This window comes from Cicer arietinum, chromosome 2 (genome assembly GCF_000331145.2).
Source record: "Cicer arietinum cultivar CDC Frontier isolate Library 1 chromosome 2, Cicar.CDCFrontier_v2.0, whole genome shotgun sequence".
Classification (NCBI taxonomy): domain Eukaryota; kingdom Viridiplantae; phylum Streptophyta; class Magnoliopsida; order Fabales; family Fabaceae; genus Cicer; species Cicer arietinum.
In genome coordinates this window covers 52,154,068-52,169,799 of record NC_021161.2, presented here as the reverse complement: position 1 = coordinate 52,169,799, position 15,732 = coordinate 52,154,068, and the positions used below count along the sequence as shown (strand labels likewise).

The window sequence follows — 15,732 nt, the reverse complement described above, 5'->3', positions numbered from 1 at the left end:
ATTCTAAGATTCACTTTCTCTCTTATTTTATCATAAAAATTACCTTCAGTTACTCTACTTTTTAATATACAAAGATAAAGAATCTAAATCTAATTTCTTGGGTCCATATACAAGAACATGATAAATCCAATTTCTTGGTACCAAAAATGAGTTATGACCTTCAATTAGGCATATGACCTAATTAGAATTAATCATCCCCAATTGATCTCAAGACCAACTAAATTCTCATAGTAGTATTTTTAATATTTGAAAACTCCAACAATTCAGTATTGAATTAGATAAAATTCTAGTGTTTTTGTAAAAAAAATTGTAAAAGTTGAGGCTAAGATATATTTTGTGTTTAGATGGATTGTTTAAATTTTTTGATAAATATAAATTTTGAAAGTTTCTAAATTGAAAGCCCAATTTCAAAAAATCAACATGACTTTTAATAATAAATCAAACTAATCTTATCAAAACTAAGAAGTTGTAGACAGTGGCAGAAATCTTTATCAAAGAGCAAAAGGTTGTCCCTTCCATACTTTGTTGGAGGATGCAACCTCTTGTAAATTGCACACCTTAAAGTATAATGTAGGCCTTCTTGATGGATATGTGTCCCCTATCCCAAACTCCAAAACATTAACATGAGCCCATTTGAGTGCACAATGTTTCACAATTCACACACAATAAGACACATCCATGGTAGCTGCTATGTGAGACTAAACTTCAAACTCTCTATGTCTAAAATTTTATCAAGTCCATTGAGGAATATAAATCTATTAGAAAGTAAATTAAAATTTTGATCTCAAGTCTATACATAATTCAGTGGTATAAGCTAGTCTTGTAACATCAAAGTATTAAATTTAAATTATCTTTTTTTTTAAATGATTATTAGTGTCACTTTGATTAAAAATATATCTATTTTTTAATAAATTAAAAATTAAAAATTTTCCATTTTGTCAAAAATAATTAAATTTTTAACGAAAATTAAAAATGAAAAAAATGGTCTTTAATTTGAAGGTTTCTAACATAGGAATTAAACTATAATTGGAGTTTGGCCATAATAAATATGAAAAATGCAAAAGGTATAATGTGAGCATGAGTTGATGTTGTTTGTTTCGCACCGCTCATGTAAGTGCTTTTGGGAGAAAGATTAGATGCAATGTTTTGTCCTTTTTATCCACATAATTTGTCCAATTCCTATCATCAATTACCAAAGTTGCTGTTTTATACTAATTTAAATGTTTTGTTTTGCATTTTGACTACATTATGGGTCCCTTTTACCACATGTGCCCATCATTTTAGTTTTATTTACATTTTATTTGTTCCTCACACGGCAACTGCAAATTGGGGTGTATGTATTGTAGTGGTGGAGTTCACATGTGTTATGGTTCCAATTCTAACTTTTATATATCTATAGTTTTTCAAATTCCCAAGTGGCAAATGTATGAGACACACATAAGTTATTAAATTCAGCTAATTAATAATTGATATTTTATCCACTCATAATCAGTTATGTATGAATAAGTTAATTTAATCCTTCAAATTTACCTAAATTCACAAATTCCTCAAATTAACTTTTAATTATATATACAAATTGACTAATCCTTTTTTTAATCCCTCAAATTGACTATGTCCATAATAATTTGTATATTTACTTAATTAGTTAAAATTAATATTTTTTAAATGAAGACACTAAATAAATCGTTAGAGCATACAATTTATATATTCAGTGGGTAATTATTAAAAAATATATAAAATAAATATTTATCATTGATAAAAATAAAATAATACGAGATAAATATTTATTACTAATATAAAAAATACATTGGAGAAATATTTCTCATCATTAAATATAGAAAAATTATAGGTCGAGTATTTTTTATGATATGTAAAAAAATACGAGACATATATTTGTCATTGATCAAAGTTTTTAAAAAAATATGAAACAAATATTAGTATACAACAACATATCCCGATTAGTTAAGTATTATAATATATTTAACCCTATTTTTCTTTTATTTTATTTTTCTTTTACATCTCATAATAAAAAAAACAAAATAATTAATTTTGTCATTTATTTTTAAATTCTACACATAACTTTCACACTCTCAATTTATATGAAGATGATGTATCTATTTTTTATTTGTATAATACATGAAGTTGATATAATCACAAAAATAAGAATTGGAAGATGAAAATTTTATCTTCACAATGAAGTCGTACAAAGAAATTAAATCCGTTTTTAAATTGGTGATAATAAATCAAAATAATTAGATTCATATTTTTAAAATAAATATAAATTCACTTGTGTTTATGACATATAACTTTCACAAAATATTTGTTTCGTACCATAAATTTATCATAATTATCATGGCTTCAACTATATCTATGAACTATTAATCAATTTTTCTTTTAAATTTAACTTTACCGTTATCTTTATTGCATAATAATTTGATTGTATTAACTTTCATTTTATAGTATCATATTTTAATCTTAACGATTAACATTTATAATTTATTTTAATATTTGTGCAAAACACATAAACCAAAATTTTCTTTTGTTGTTATTATTGAATTCAATCAACTTCTTAAAATAACATATCATAATTGATTGTTCGTATAATTTTTTCTAAAAAAAATATCTATTTTAATACTTAATCGTTACTTTTTGTTTAGAGGAGATAATTGAACTCATAATCTCCTTATAACTCTAATATACATGTTCCTCTAAACCACTTATAACTCTTAATTCTTATTTATATACTAATACTTAATAATCATCTCATTCATTAGACAGATTTTGAATTAAGAAATTGAATATTTTTAAATACACTAATCTCTTACTAGTTACTTCTTTAAATTAAAGTATATCGATTAATTTAATCACTCCATCAAAATATTTTATTTATTAGCATCCGTCAAAACCAATAAAAATTATACATAGCTCAATATTGACTTAAAAATAGTCTTCTGCTATTTCAAAATAAGCATTGCGCATTGTCCTTATTTCAAAAAAGATAAAATTAATTTGTATTATTCATTTTAAGTGATTAAATTGATATTTCATAAACTTAAAGGATCAAAATGACTCATTCTTCTTTGAACAAATGAATATTTATTGAATTCATTTAGTTCCCTCAAATTTAATAAACTAGGTATCTCTAAATATTAAAATGATTTAGTTTATTAATATAGACATTTAGTAATTATATTAAAACATTCATTGTTGATGTGAGCATTCAACTTATTTGGGAATTTCGAGTTGATAGATAGACATTTTAGGCATTTTATTTTGTTTGATAGATAGACAAAATTAATAAACATGAAATTGTCAAATAATGCATATAATTAATACACAATTGTCAAGCATAACACTTGATGTTTACGTGTAAACTAAGTAGTGATGAAGTCAAAGTCTTCATCTTGTATTTTTCATCCAATTTTCAAATGCAATGATGCAACAACATTTTCATACCAGTAATTGTTAGAAAAACAAATTCAAATTAAAAAATACATAAATAAATTACACACAAAAATACATGAGATTAATTACAAAGTTCAATCAATGAAGTGTCACGTGATTTTTTTTAATACATAAGAATCTTATAATCACATATTACAATACAATATTTAAATATATCACATTTCAATTATGAGTTAAATGAAGATGCTAATTAAACGTAAAATAATAATTCAGTTTGCATGTGTGTATTAATTTCTAACTTAAGAAGTCATGAATTAGTGAAAGGTTTTGAGAGATTCCTTGACTTGTATTGATTCCAATTTCTAAACAATAATTGTAGAAAAATTGGTCACCCGAATTATACTCTAATAGACTCAAATTGCGGGGCTTTCAACTTTGCTTCCTAGAATATTGGAGAATTAAACCACTAAAATTCCATAAATTTTGATGTTCTATTATATGCTTTTTGTCATGCTTTTTTTGTGACTTTTAAATTTCAACTTTTGTTCCTAGATTACTGGCTCAAAAAAGTTGAGTTTAATAAACGTGGGCTGATATGATAGTTCCAAGTCATGATTTGATAAAATAATTGCATTAAAGAACTAAGAGCATCTCCAACGGTAGCTAAAATGAGTTCGTCCGTCAAGTGTAATTACGTAACCTTCAGTTTTTAGTGAGTCCACTGTTGGAGATGTGTCAAGCTGTCAGTTCTCTCACGAAGTAACGGTACTTTGATACGGTTATCTTTTTTTTATTATTAATTTATAAATAATAATAAATAAATGATTTATTAGTGGGGGACCCTATCTAAAGAACACGTGAGTTCACTGTTAAAGTAAAAAATGAATTGGTTATTTCAAGATGATGTGGCACAGTAGACTCCACTTAATGAACGATGATGGTGAGTACATTGCATAGAAGCAAACATTAAATGGATGATATGAAAATTAAAGGGTTGTTTCGTTTATTTGAAGAATTTTTATATTGATTCAACAATTTTCAAAATCACGCATGTTTAGCGTGTTTCTTTCTTTTGGTTTAAGTTATTAGATTTTTTGAATTACTTATTATATTTTTTAAATATTATTTTGATTTTTGATTTTTTTTAAAACTACTCTTTTTTTAATTACAAAAACAAAATAATAATTACTAAATTATTTCTATTAATAGAAACTTTATATTTGTCTAAAGATTCTAATTAAGTGACATTTGTCAAACTTATCAAATTATCATTTTTGTTTTATTCTATTGTACGATAGATATTTGATCAAATTTATCAATCGATTGAACTCTGAATCTTTCTTTTCATATGCGGTTGAACTCTAAATTAATCATAATCCATTTAAAATATAGAACAAATCATCCTCCTTCCCCGAAAACTGGGGGTGTTAATCGTTTTATCCAATCAAAATTATTTGAAGCCCATTAACTGTTAAAGCCCATTAACTGTTAAAGCCCAATTCTTTTATCAAAAGTTAGTTTCTTCTTTCCCATGTGTATTTGAATTGACTAATCTGAATATATTTTTTTTGGATTAAAATACACGTTTTAATTGATCAATCTAAACATAAATACATGTCTACATTAGTCAATTTGGTTGTGTATATGACAACAAGTCCTTGAAACAATAGATATTTTTCTGAAAACAGAAAAGATAGATGTAAGGTACCCATATTTCATATAAATATTATATATACAAGTAATATCTAATGTTTCTTTGGCAACATTTGAAAGATAAAAACAAACAGAAGTATAAAAAAATTGGAAGAATCAATGATGTATTTTAGGGGCATACCATTGCTATTAGAAGAATCTTCCCCTTTTTTATTTATTTTAAATTTCAAGAATATAAATTCCAATTTTATAAAGAAAAGTCCAATATTAATACCATACTAGCATGTGAAAAACCTCCAACCAATCCAATGGGAGAGAGGACCACAAGGGAAAAGACAAAATCAACATATTTTAAGACATTGTGAAGTGCACATTGCTTGATTTGTATTCAACAAGAAAAACAAAAATAGCCCAACTTTAATTTTTGGTGCAATTGTTTTGAGTCTTCATCATTGACAGTTGCAATTAGTACTCATTAGGGAATGAAGTCATATTGGCAAGAACCATGACCTGCACATAAACATTTAACTGTCACACATATATATATACTCATTGAATATAATTTCCCTTGTAAACTATAATTACTGTCTTTAGAATTTGTTTGACTTATTCTATTGATACATTGATTTAGGGTCTGTTTATTATATATTAAAATCAAAGTTATTTTAATCTATAACAAACAGACCCTTATTTTTTTACAGGCTTCTATTAGCATGGAGTGCAACCTTACTTGTTTGTCAAGCTAGTTTTACTTTTTCCCCTTTTGCAGGCACAATTCAAGATAAATCAATTACCCCATTTTAATATTCAACAAACTTTTCAAACTCACATGTCCAACCCTTTTCTAGATCTCCTTTTTGGCACTCATTGCCATATCATGTGAACATATCTATTTCAGATTCAAATTACACGCCGTAACTATGTCACGCAACACTATGTTTCCACCGTTCGATTTATATAAACGGTCAAAATTGATTAACTGTATAAAACTAATTATGTAATCTGAATCGGAATCGTCTGATCTCAAAGTGATGGCCTAAATTGCTTAGAGTGTGAAACTGCACGATGCAATAACTACAGCAAATCCGAGTCCATCGATTTCCTAGTTTAAACCAAAGCACAAAAAGGAGGGGTGTGGTTATCAAGAATCTGTTGAATAATACTTACTAGGATCAACTTCTGTTGTAATGGCAGCACCTCTGAAGAAACAAGAACCACCATCATGCTTCAACTTCTGAAAGTAACTGTTGAAGGCATAAGAAGCATGGTCTTTCAATGTGTTTGGAAAATAACAAGGTTGGTTCTGTTGAATTTTGCTACAATTTGCACCTCCTTTCCCACAAGCCCAATCCAATGCTGCCTGTAACTCAGTGTCAGTGGTCTGCTCATCAGCTACACACCATAGCTCGAATTCGGCGTTCGCTGCATGTAACATACTCTTGAAGATCAACATTATGCATACACAAACATAGGAAGAATAATAAGCTGTAATAATGTCTACATTTCTATTAATGACTAGCATTGTGAAAATGTATAAAAAAATGAAAGAGTTTTGACATATTGTGGACCACAAGTATGCTTTTATTACCATTTTTTGAAAGAATCATGGATAGGAAGAGTAGAGGAAACATTAACTTCAACATGGATGTTGTCATATTTGAACTTGTTGATGAATGAAGAATTAGTAGTAGGTAAGAGACCAACAATTTGTTACTTATATTTATATAGTACTAGTATATGGCAAGAGAAAAGGCAAACAAGTTATTATGTGGTTGTAACGGCTAAGAAAGAATTTTTATATGCCCTTGCAAGTGGACCATTCAGGATCAGATTGATGATGGGATCTACCTTAAGAATATAATATACTACTATTCATAACCTAGAGTGGTCCAGTTGAATTTGAATTCTAGCTAAAAATCAATTGAATATTAAGAGGTTTATGTTTGGATATATTTGTGAAAAAGTGAACTGAACAATAAATTTGAATGTAAAAATCCTTTGTAAAGGCAAAAACTTCAAATTAAAATCAGTTCTAAAGACAAAATCAATTATACTCATACACGTTCAAACATATCAAAATTAATTTTAAAAAATAATTATGTCTGTTCTATAGTGAAACCAAACAGACAGTTCATCAGTTACACTTATTGATTAGTCACATGCTTCACAATCACATGTAGAAAGAAGCATGTTCTTGACTTTTTATGCTGTCAGATGTTCTTTCAAGTTTCCAATTCAACTAGGCTTTGTTTTTTTTTTTAAACACCTTTCAATGATAAAATGATTATTTATTTCACTTCCTTTTTCACCCCTTTTATATTGTTGCAACCCTTTTTCTTTATTGCCTTTTTCAAGATGGCAAAAAGGTTATTGGTTTGTTAGTGGTCCTCATGTTCTGCTATAATATCTTCTACCAAAATCTGTAGCCTTACTTGTAGCTTCACATTCAACTGCAAAGATATGCATCCACATTTTAGCTTTGTGTGATATATTGAAAACTCAAAATATTGATACATATCTCATTCTACTTATTTGTGTAATAACTATACTTTACATGTTACTTACAAACTTCTGAGGGTTCAGAGATCTTCCATTTCTTTGGCATCATAGCCCCCAAAAAATGAATAAATGATGACATAACTATTAACATTTGATCTTATCCTACTTGCTCGAATCGAATATACAGTGAAAAATAAGAATGGAAAGCAGGAGGGAAAAACATGTTATGTACACAACAATTTAATAATGACTCGTGTTGACCTCTTCTCCTGCAATGATCTATAATTAGCACGGTTGACACATGTATGAGTAATATATTGCAATCGAAATCGGCTTTCTGAAAAGAGAAAAAGAAAAAATATTAATAGGTGAATAGTATAAAAATATTTTAAATCCAAAATTGTAGATGTGTATGAAAGAACAAGCTGCAGCTAAATTGAAACATTTACTTAAGTAGAGTGACTAAATTAAGAAATGCAACACCTGTATCCTCCTATCATTGAAAGTTTTCTACTCATTTTAAGATGTATGAAATGCACTTGTAATATGAAAATCCAAGGATGATAAAACATGACACTTACTATATCTCTCTACACAAGGACATATCTGAGATCCATTATGCTGAATTGCAATGTGGAGGTACCATGTTTATAGGGCAGCCCTTTATTCACAAGTAATCAGCCTCCAATAGTCCAATGTGATGTGTAGTATGCATTTAATCTACAACATGCCAATTTTTCATTAAAAGAAAAATTATCAAATGAATTAATGTTGATCAAAATTAGCTCTAGATTGTCACAATATCTAGAGCTAATTTTGCAAACATTAATTCATTTGATAAAATTGACACCTGTCACACGTTGAAGCCCGAACTACATCTGTGGCAGTAGCTAGCATTGGAGTGTGTCAATAAGTGATGTTACTTCCATATTATGAACCAAAATTGAAGACACGTGCGACTGCCATATAGAGCTTCTCTTCTTCGAATGGTTTTGAAACGTAGTCATCCATCCCACACTTTTTGCATTCTTCATTTGAAGACCGAGTTACATCGGCAGTCATAGCTAGTATTGGAGTGTGCCAATAAGAGATGTTACCAAACATCTCCATTGATGCTTGGCCACATGCGATTTTCTCATTCACCTCGCTCTCCATAAAGCGGATTTGCCTTGTCACCTCAAAACTGAAATGTTTAAGAAGAAAATACTCGTAAATTATACCTTAGTCATAGATCGTAATGTGCATGATCCTTTCTAGAAAAGCATTCAGAATGTCACATACAAACTAAACAAATGAGGAATTTACCCATCCATTTCTGGCATTTGAAGATCCATGAAGCATGCGTTAAAATTATGCGGCGGTTTAAGCAACTTTAGAGCATCCCTGCCACCCTCCACACATGTAACTACTGCCCCATATTTCCGAAGAACGCCTTGTGCAACTTTTCGGTTTACTGCATTATCATCGACCACCAAAATTCGTTTGTGTATTAATAAATTTTCAAGTTCGGATATTTTCTTTCTATTAATTTGTTTCTTCCCTGTTTTGAGGGATTCTCTATAGTAGCAAATCAAAACACTTAACCAAAGAGGCTTCATTAGAACATCATCTACAATACCAACTGACTTCAGCTCGTCGCGTTCACCGGGGCTAAGGCGGGTGGCCAGGAGAAAAATCTTTGGAAAGTTTAATGTGTCCACTTTGATGCCATTTTGTCTTTGTTTCTTGATTGAGTATAAGATACTACTACTTTCCTTGTCCCAAGAATCTATATCTATAAGAATCATGGCCAACTGCATCGACACACTAAAGGAAGAAACAAAAGTAACATTTAATAAATAATAAGGTATTGTCCGGTACAAATTTTTATTTTGAAAAATTTAAACTCGACGAAAATCGACAAGTTACCTTGTGTTGCAAGTATCAGATAGACAAAAGCATGCTGATTGAAGACTGGTATTTACATTGACAGACATCCCCAATCTCTGCAGGTGATAACGTGTAACCTCGGCCCGGATTTTTCTTCTATCTATTACTAATGCTCTCAACCCTTGGAACTCAGAGACAAAAGGATTGTACTTGTGCCACTTTGCATCCAGAGATTTGGCTTCTCCTTTTCTGAAATTTCCGGTAAATGAAAACGTACTTCCAATTCCAGGCTCGCTTACAAATCCGATTTCACCTCCCATGAGGTCAACTAGACATTTACTAATGCTAAGTCCTATTCCGGTTCCACCGTATGTTCGAGAAGTGGAGCTATCGGCCTGCATGAAAGGTGTAAATATGCGGCTTTGTGCGTCGTTAGGAATTCCTATACCAGTGTCCTCAACAGTTACTAGTAGTTGAATAGTTTCAGGCTCATCCATCAAATTTATGCTATTTAACTTTTTGAAATTTTCCCAGCTTTTCCATCTATTGCCTACAGGAAATCCACTCAATGTATTACATGTTCTTTCGGATATGTCCTGATTCATGTTTAAGCCTTCTCTCAGCACCGCATCCATGACATGAAGTGGATTCTTCACTTCATTTGCAAGATGAATCGAGACAAAAACATGTCCTTTATCATGAGTGAACTGAAATGCACCAAGTAAACTAATTAACAAAGATTACAAATCAGCAACCATTAACGGATTATCCAAAAGATTATTTCAAAGTCTATAGAGAAGAAGATTCAGCGTAAAATATAGCGAACCTTAAGTGAATTGCCAACAAGATTGGTAATAATTTGTCGGAAGCGTTTAGGATCGCCAATGACAACTTTAGGTACTTGATTGGATGCATAAACAGCCAACTGTACTCAACCAAAGGTATAGAGAACATAAGTTTACGTAAGACTGAATGCCGAAATCATTGGACGTACTACAAAACAAAGTAAAGTATCTAAAGATAGGGTTTCACCTCAATTCCTTTTTCATTGGACTTCTCAGCAAAAAGAGATAGAACTTCATCTAGAATAGTGTGTGGATCAAAAGCTACAGCTTCAAGTTCAAGCTTCTCTGCCTCGATCTTAGCTTGATCTAGAACCTCATTTATGACAGATATAAGATCTTTACCACTCTCGTGAGCAGTTTGTGAATAATCCATTTGATTGTCATCAAGGTCTGTGTCCATCAACATTTGCAGCATACCTGGAAAATGATTTTAAACATTTGACAATAATCACCAACAAGTATTGACCAGTTGCGATTACTTATTACAACAACAAATTATTCTCAATTATTACCTAAAACACCATTCATTGGAGTCCTGATCTCGTGTGAAACAGTCGCAAGAAACTACAAAAAGAGAAACCAATCCTTGAAGGTCAAGAGAGAATTATTAATTTTAATTAAGTAAAAGGCTGTTATATAAGTTACGAGAAATCATTCTCATATTGAAAGTCGAAAATCATTTAATGCATTGAACATGTGAATTTACAAGAGAACCTGAGATTTTGCGACATCTGCAGCTTCGGCACGAACTTTCAGCTCTTCCATTTTACGACAGTCTTCCTCCACTTTGGCTATACGGTTTATCGCTGCATAAAATATATGTCCCAGAAGCAAGGTTATAACAAATACCCCACCAGATGCATTGATTGCCGTCCAAGGTAGTCGAGGCTTATGCTTGAACCTGCAGTGCATCTCATGTTTTCGTAGCGGATCCCCGAAATCTAGACTGCTTATGTGTAGTAGGCCAGTATCAGGAACATCAATACCATACATTGTAATATGTGCAGATGCATTAGTTGTGTCATACACATTAACAACAATGGTTTGCTTGCTTGCAAGTTGGTGTAGAAGTTTGTCCACCAGTGATGGAACATCGTAAGATGCGCCCAGATACCTTCCAATACATACACATTACACTCAGTTTCTAATTGTTTTTATCTTATTTATGATTATATCAAGTTATTGTTACATGAAATTACCCCACAGTAGCTTCAATACGCTGTTCGGGTGTAGCATTTGGTGGAAGATTAGAGTCATAAACAGCAAATGTAAGTACAACACCGAGGTGATTGGACTTTAACAGTTTAAAAGGGGATGTCAGAACACCCTTTCCAGATGCCCTTGCTCGCAAAATATTCTCCCGATCCTCCTATATAACAATAAAAATGCAATACATACGGTAAGAATATTCCACGGGAATATAAATTAGCAGTTTAAGCCACTGCCACAAAATGTGATTATAAGAAAGTAAAATGTGATGGGGCAATAGATAGTTATGGATAAGAGAGGCACACACACCTTTCCCGACATCATGTCAATAGATACAATATGAGAAACTGTTTCTTGAGCAAATATCACTGGTGCATATTCATCTTGAATGGGCGCCGGATCCAAGTTTTCTGGAATACAATCTTGAACTAATGCCTCGTTCTCCGTTTCCATTTTCTTAATTGTCCACCCATGCTGCTTCTCAAAATGCGTTCTATCAGAATGGAGAACTTTCAAAGCATAAGCAACACCACTAGTAAGTGGTCTCTCAAATGCCGTACTCTCTGTATACTCTCCAAATATTTTCTGCAGTGAAACACAAGCTTCAATGTTATTTTTTCTTATAATTTATCATATCTATCATTGTTTTCCTTAAAATGTGTAATAATAAAACATGAACTATAAATAAAGGGTGAAGAGTAGAAGATGTAACATACGAGAACACAAATGGCATTGAGTATGCTACCTGATCCACTGCAGAAGGATGTTTACCATGGTGAAATGTAGACACAAGAATAGCAAGAGCATGAACATGGTTCATGCTCACGTTGAACTGATCTTGCAGCATACGTGCTCGCTCATCACACATAGTGGCAAGCATTGCTTCTCTTCTTTGCACAATGTCTGCATTCAGGTGCCAAAATAACCACGCGGAACCAACAATTCCAAGTGTCACAAAAATAACTAGCAAGTTTTTTCTCCACCTCCCGGCCTTTGAATGACCATGCTTAAAATGTTGAAGCCGCTTTTGTTGAGTAGCTGGATGCTCCGGAACTAGCTTCTGCTTTTGACTCCTTCTATGTAAATAGAAGCCAGACAACTTGTGTGACATTATAGTTCCAATAAGGACCCAAAAGCATCCTTTAATTAAAGTATATGAATTTGCATGATCCTGAATTGCAAAGACCTGTGATTGCAAAACCAAAATAAGCAAGCCAATTAATTAACATCTTCACACTACACAATGTTTGCAGCAACTCTAACAAAAATCCACTACTTTAAATTAGATATGACTATACATAATCATGTTTTTAGACTAAATGTTAGAATAGCAACCCCAGTTCAAAAGAAAATAGATACGATAAACGCAAACAAATAATAAACAATGTTTGATTACGGAGTTCGGCCAATTGTGCCTACGTCCTAACTGTAGAGTGACTGCAATACCTTTCTATTATGATTCAAGTTTAGGATATATAGTGTACAACTTGTATTTAAATACTCACTCCCAATCGAGCGACCTACCCACTTATCACACCCATTTGATGCCTTACCAATTGAGTAATTGTTTTTTTTTCTCACCGAGCTTTGCCAAACTCGGTGTGTTTGGTGAACTGTAAAACAACTCACTGTTGGATAAAAGCTATGTCTTGTGGAGTTTAATGACCCTGCATTCATTAAACTCGGTCACGAACGTGAAAGCAAACACACACTCGGCGTTCTTACAATAAATGAGACACACAAGAAGCCTAAAGCTCATAAAACTATGGAACTTTTGTATCTTATTCAACAACCATATCATGTTCCCTTCAATACGTCGAACATTGAGAAATGCGAATTCTAAATTAGGATATGATTGATAGGTTCCAACTAATTCCAAGCAGAATCAACAATTTCAAACCATCGAACTTTTTGGGCATAACATAACAGATACAAGTATCAGTTTTAGCAAAAACTCTACCTTTCCACAGAGCAAAACATAAACCAAATTGGACAAAAGTGAAGATTGTGAATCCAATTTTACCAATGTTTTCCAAGGGAATGATAATCCAATCCTCGTCTGGACAAAATCATCGAGAATTGGACATTGTTCCATAGATTCTGGAGAGTCTTCAACACATCTATGCTCCTTCTCTAACTCCTGGTTCTTTGGACACATTGACTTTGGAGTGTTGACTATGCCAATGCTTAATAGCATTTGAAGCTTTTCTTCATCAATACAGTTGGACAAAATCTGCATTATAGACTAGTAATTAAATATAGCTTTGTCACTTTTAGTAATAAAATAAAATAAAATTGTTGCACACCATAAGTACCATGTAAACAAGAAAAACAATCAAACGCCATAAAAACATTATTTACACCCTCTCATTTAAGTTATTACAATTCTTGGTTTAAGTAATTGATAAGAGATAAATAGAGAAAAGTAAGTTGAATAATACTGATAATAGAGTGTTAATTACATCAAAAGTTACAAAAACTTATATAATCAATTAGATAAACAACTAACTAGCTATTGTAACTAACAAACCAAGATATCTATAAGTCAATCTCTTTGTTGGCATTATTTTACACGTTTCAATTCAGCTGAAAGTTACAATCCAACAACAAATTTTGTATAATTAATAAAAATAATTCTTAACAGAAACAACAATTATCTTACAAAATTAAAAAGTCAAGCTAACCAATAAAATTGAAAGGAAATAAAAAAGAAGCAAAAAGTGCATGTCACCTGATCTGATCCAGAGAACAAGGAAGCCAAAGCATGAAACTGTTTCCTACTGACATTGTAACGTTGTAGCAAGGTTTGTTCACTCTTTTCACAAGCTGTTTCTTTAATCAAATGTTTACTACTATTGAAACTAAAGATAATAAACCAAACACTCCACAAAGCAACAACAACACAAAAAACCCAAAACAGAAACAGTTTTTTCCTACATGTTCTACTAGAATTTGACACATGCATAGATTCATTTCCTTTCCAAGAAGACTTCAGTTTTTGTGACAATCTTCCATTAGAACCTGAAACTCTTCCATTCACAGACATCCTTGAAAAAAGTTCACCAACTTCTCTTCACTGAAGATTCAAAAAAACTGAACCACCAAACCAAACACCACCACATGAATCTTGAGAAGACTTGAAAAACAAAAATTGAAGCAAACCCATAATTTCTCTCACCAAACCCAATTCTAATAACTCATAAAGTTTGAAGCTTTATGAACAAAAACGAAAAAGGGTAAAACTTTGATGAAACCCAAATTCATAAATCAATGAAGAAGCTGAAAGGAAGGAGTGTATTGTCTTTGTGAGTGGTCCTGAAGATTGTTTGTGTGTTTATGTCAGAGTAGCATGGAGCAATAATCACTCCAACACAACACAACACAACACAACAAGGTGAATCAGAGACAGTTGTGTTGTCTTTTTTGGAAATCACAATCTTAGTGATAGAGAGAGAGAGAGAGAAGAGAAGAGAGTTTTGGTGTGAAAGAAAGTGAATAGGAAGAAAAAATGTTGTTTTTGTATAACAGGTTCTTTCTGTCTTACTGAACTCTGATCAACCAAAGAAAAGCATCAAAGAGTGGAAGAGAGTGCCCATCACCTTGCAATTTTGCTGAGATAATCACTTTCTTTTTCTCAAACTAAAAATTACTTTTTTTTTCTTCTTCTTCTAACTTTCTTTTATAATTTAACTGCAAAATTCACATATTGAAAAAAAAAATAATGAATTTAAACTCCCACTTCAACCTCTTCTTATATAATTATAAGATGATTGAGTTTGTTAATTGATAAATTTAATTTATGATAAATAATTTAATTTGGTCTAAATAAAATTGGACTTGACTTTGATGTAATAAAAAAATCTTTATATGTACACATTGAGAGAGTATTTTTAATTTAAGTTTAGTATTTTAATTATAATATATATATATTTACCAATGTTTTAAACATGTGAATGTGACTTTGTAGAATTTAAATTTGTATGATTAAAACTAGATTTATGAATTGTGGAAACATAATAAATAAATAAATATTTTAATAAAAATGATTAATTAAATTATTCAACAAAAATTAATACAATGGTTGAAAGAAAATAAAAAATCAATATGTGATCATGGTTATAAAAAAACATTGTTTACTTTTTTTCTAAGGAGATATTTGAATTAGATGTAAGTTATTTTGAGAAATTAACTTTGTGAGTTAAAATTAGTTATTTTGAGAAATTAACTTTGTGAGTTAAAATTAGTTATTTTG

General features: G+C 30.9%; 2 protein-coding genes across 3 annotated transcripts; both read right to left on the bottom strand.

Annotated features, from left to right (window-relative positions):
• Positions 1-5,245: 5,245 nt before the first annotated feature.
• Positions 5,246-7,762, bottom strand: LOC101507561 (glucan endo-1,3-beta-glucosidase 4). The gene is made up of 4 exons (XM_004491528.4): positions 7,624-7,762; positions 6,647-7,508; positions 6,226-6,480; positions 5,246-5,568 (listed from the first exon to the last, which is right to left on the bottom strand). Exons 2-4 carry the CDS (start codon positions 6,711-6,713, stop codon positions 5,534-5,536), a joined length of 357 nt encoding a protein of 118 aa, XP_004491585.1. The 5' UTR covers positions 6,714-7,508; positions 7,624-7,762; the 3' UTR covers positions 5,246-5,533.
• On the bottom strand, positions 7,550-15,140 carry LOC101507033 (histidine kinase 2). 2 transcript variants are annotated; one of them, XM_012713264.3, is made up of 13 exons: positions 14,212-15,140; positions 13,441-13,713; positions 12,226-12,666; positions 11,790-12,065; positions 11,471-11,640; positions 10,986-11,385; positions 10,784-10,835; positions 10,459-10,688; positions 10,253-10,351; positions 9,466-10,133; positions 8,863-9,363; positions 8,139-8,740; positions 7,550-7,894 (listed from the first exon to the last, which is right to left on the bottom strand). In XM_012713264.3, the coding sequence occupies exons 1-12, from the start codon at positions 14,524-14,526 to the stop codon at positions 8,488-8,490; spliced, it is 3,678 nt and encodes a 1,225-aa protein (XP_012568718.1). In that variant the 5' UTR covers positions 14,527-15,140; the 3' UTR covers positions 7,550-7,894; positions 8,139-8,487. The 2 variants fall into 2 exon arrangements, with proteins under 2 accessions (XP_012568718.1, XP_004491583.1); XM_004491526.4 differs by having other exon boundaries at positions 13,504-13,713; positions 14,212-15,138.
• Between the last annotated feature and the right edge of the window lie 592 nt (positions 15,141-15,732).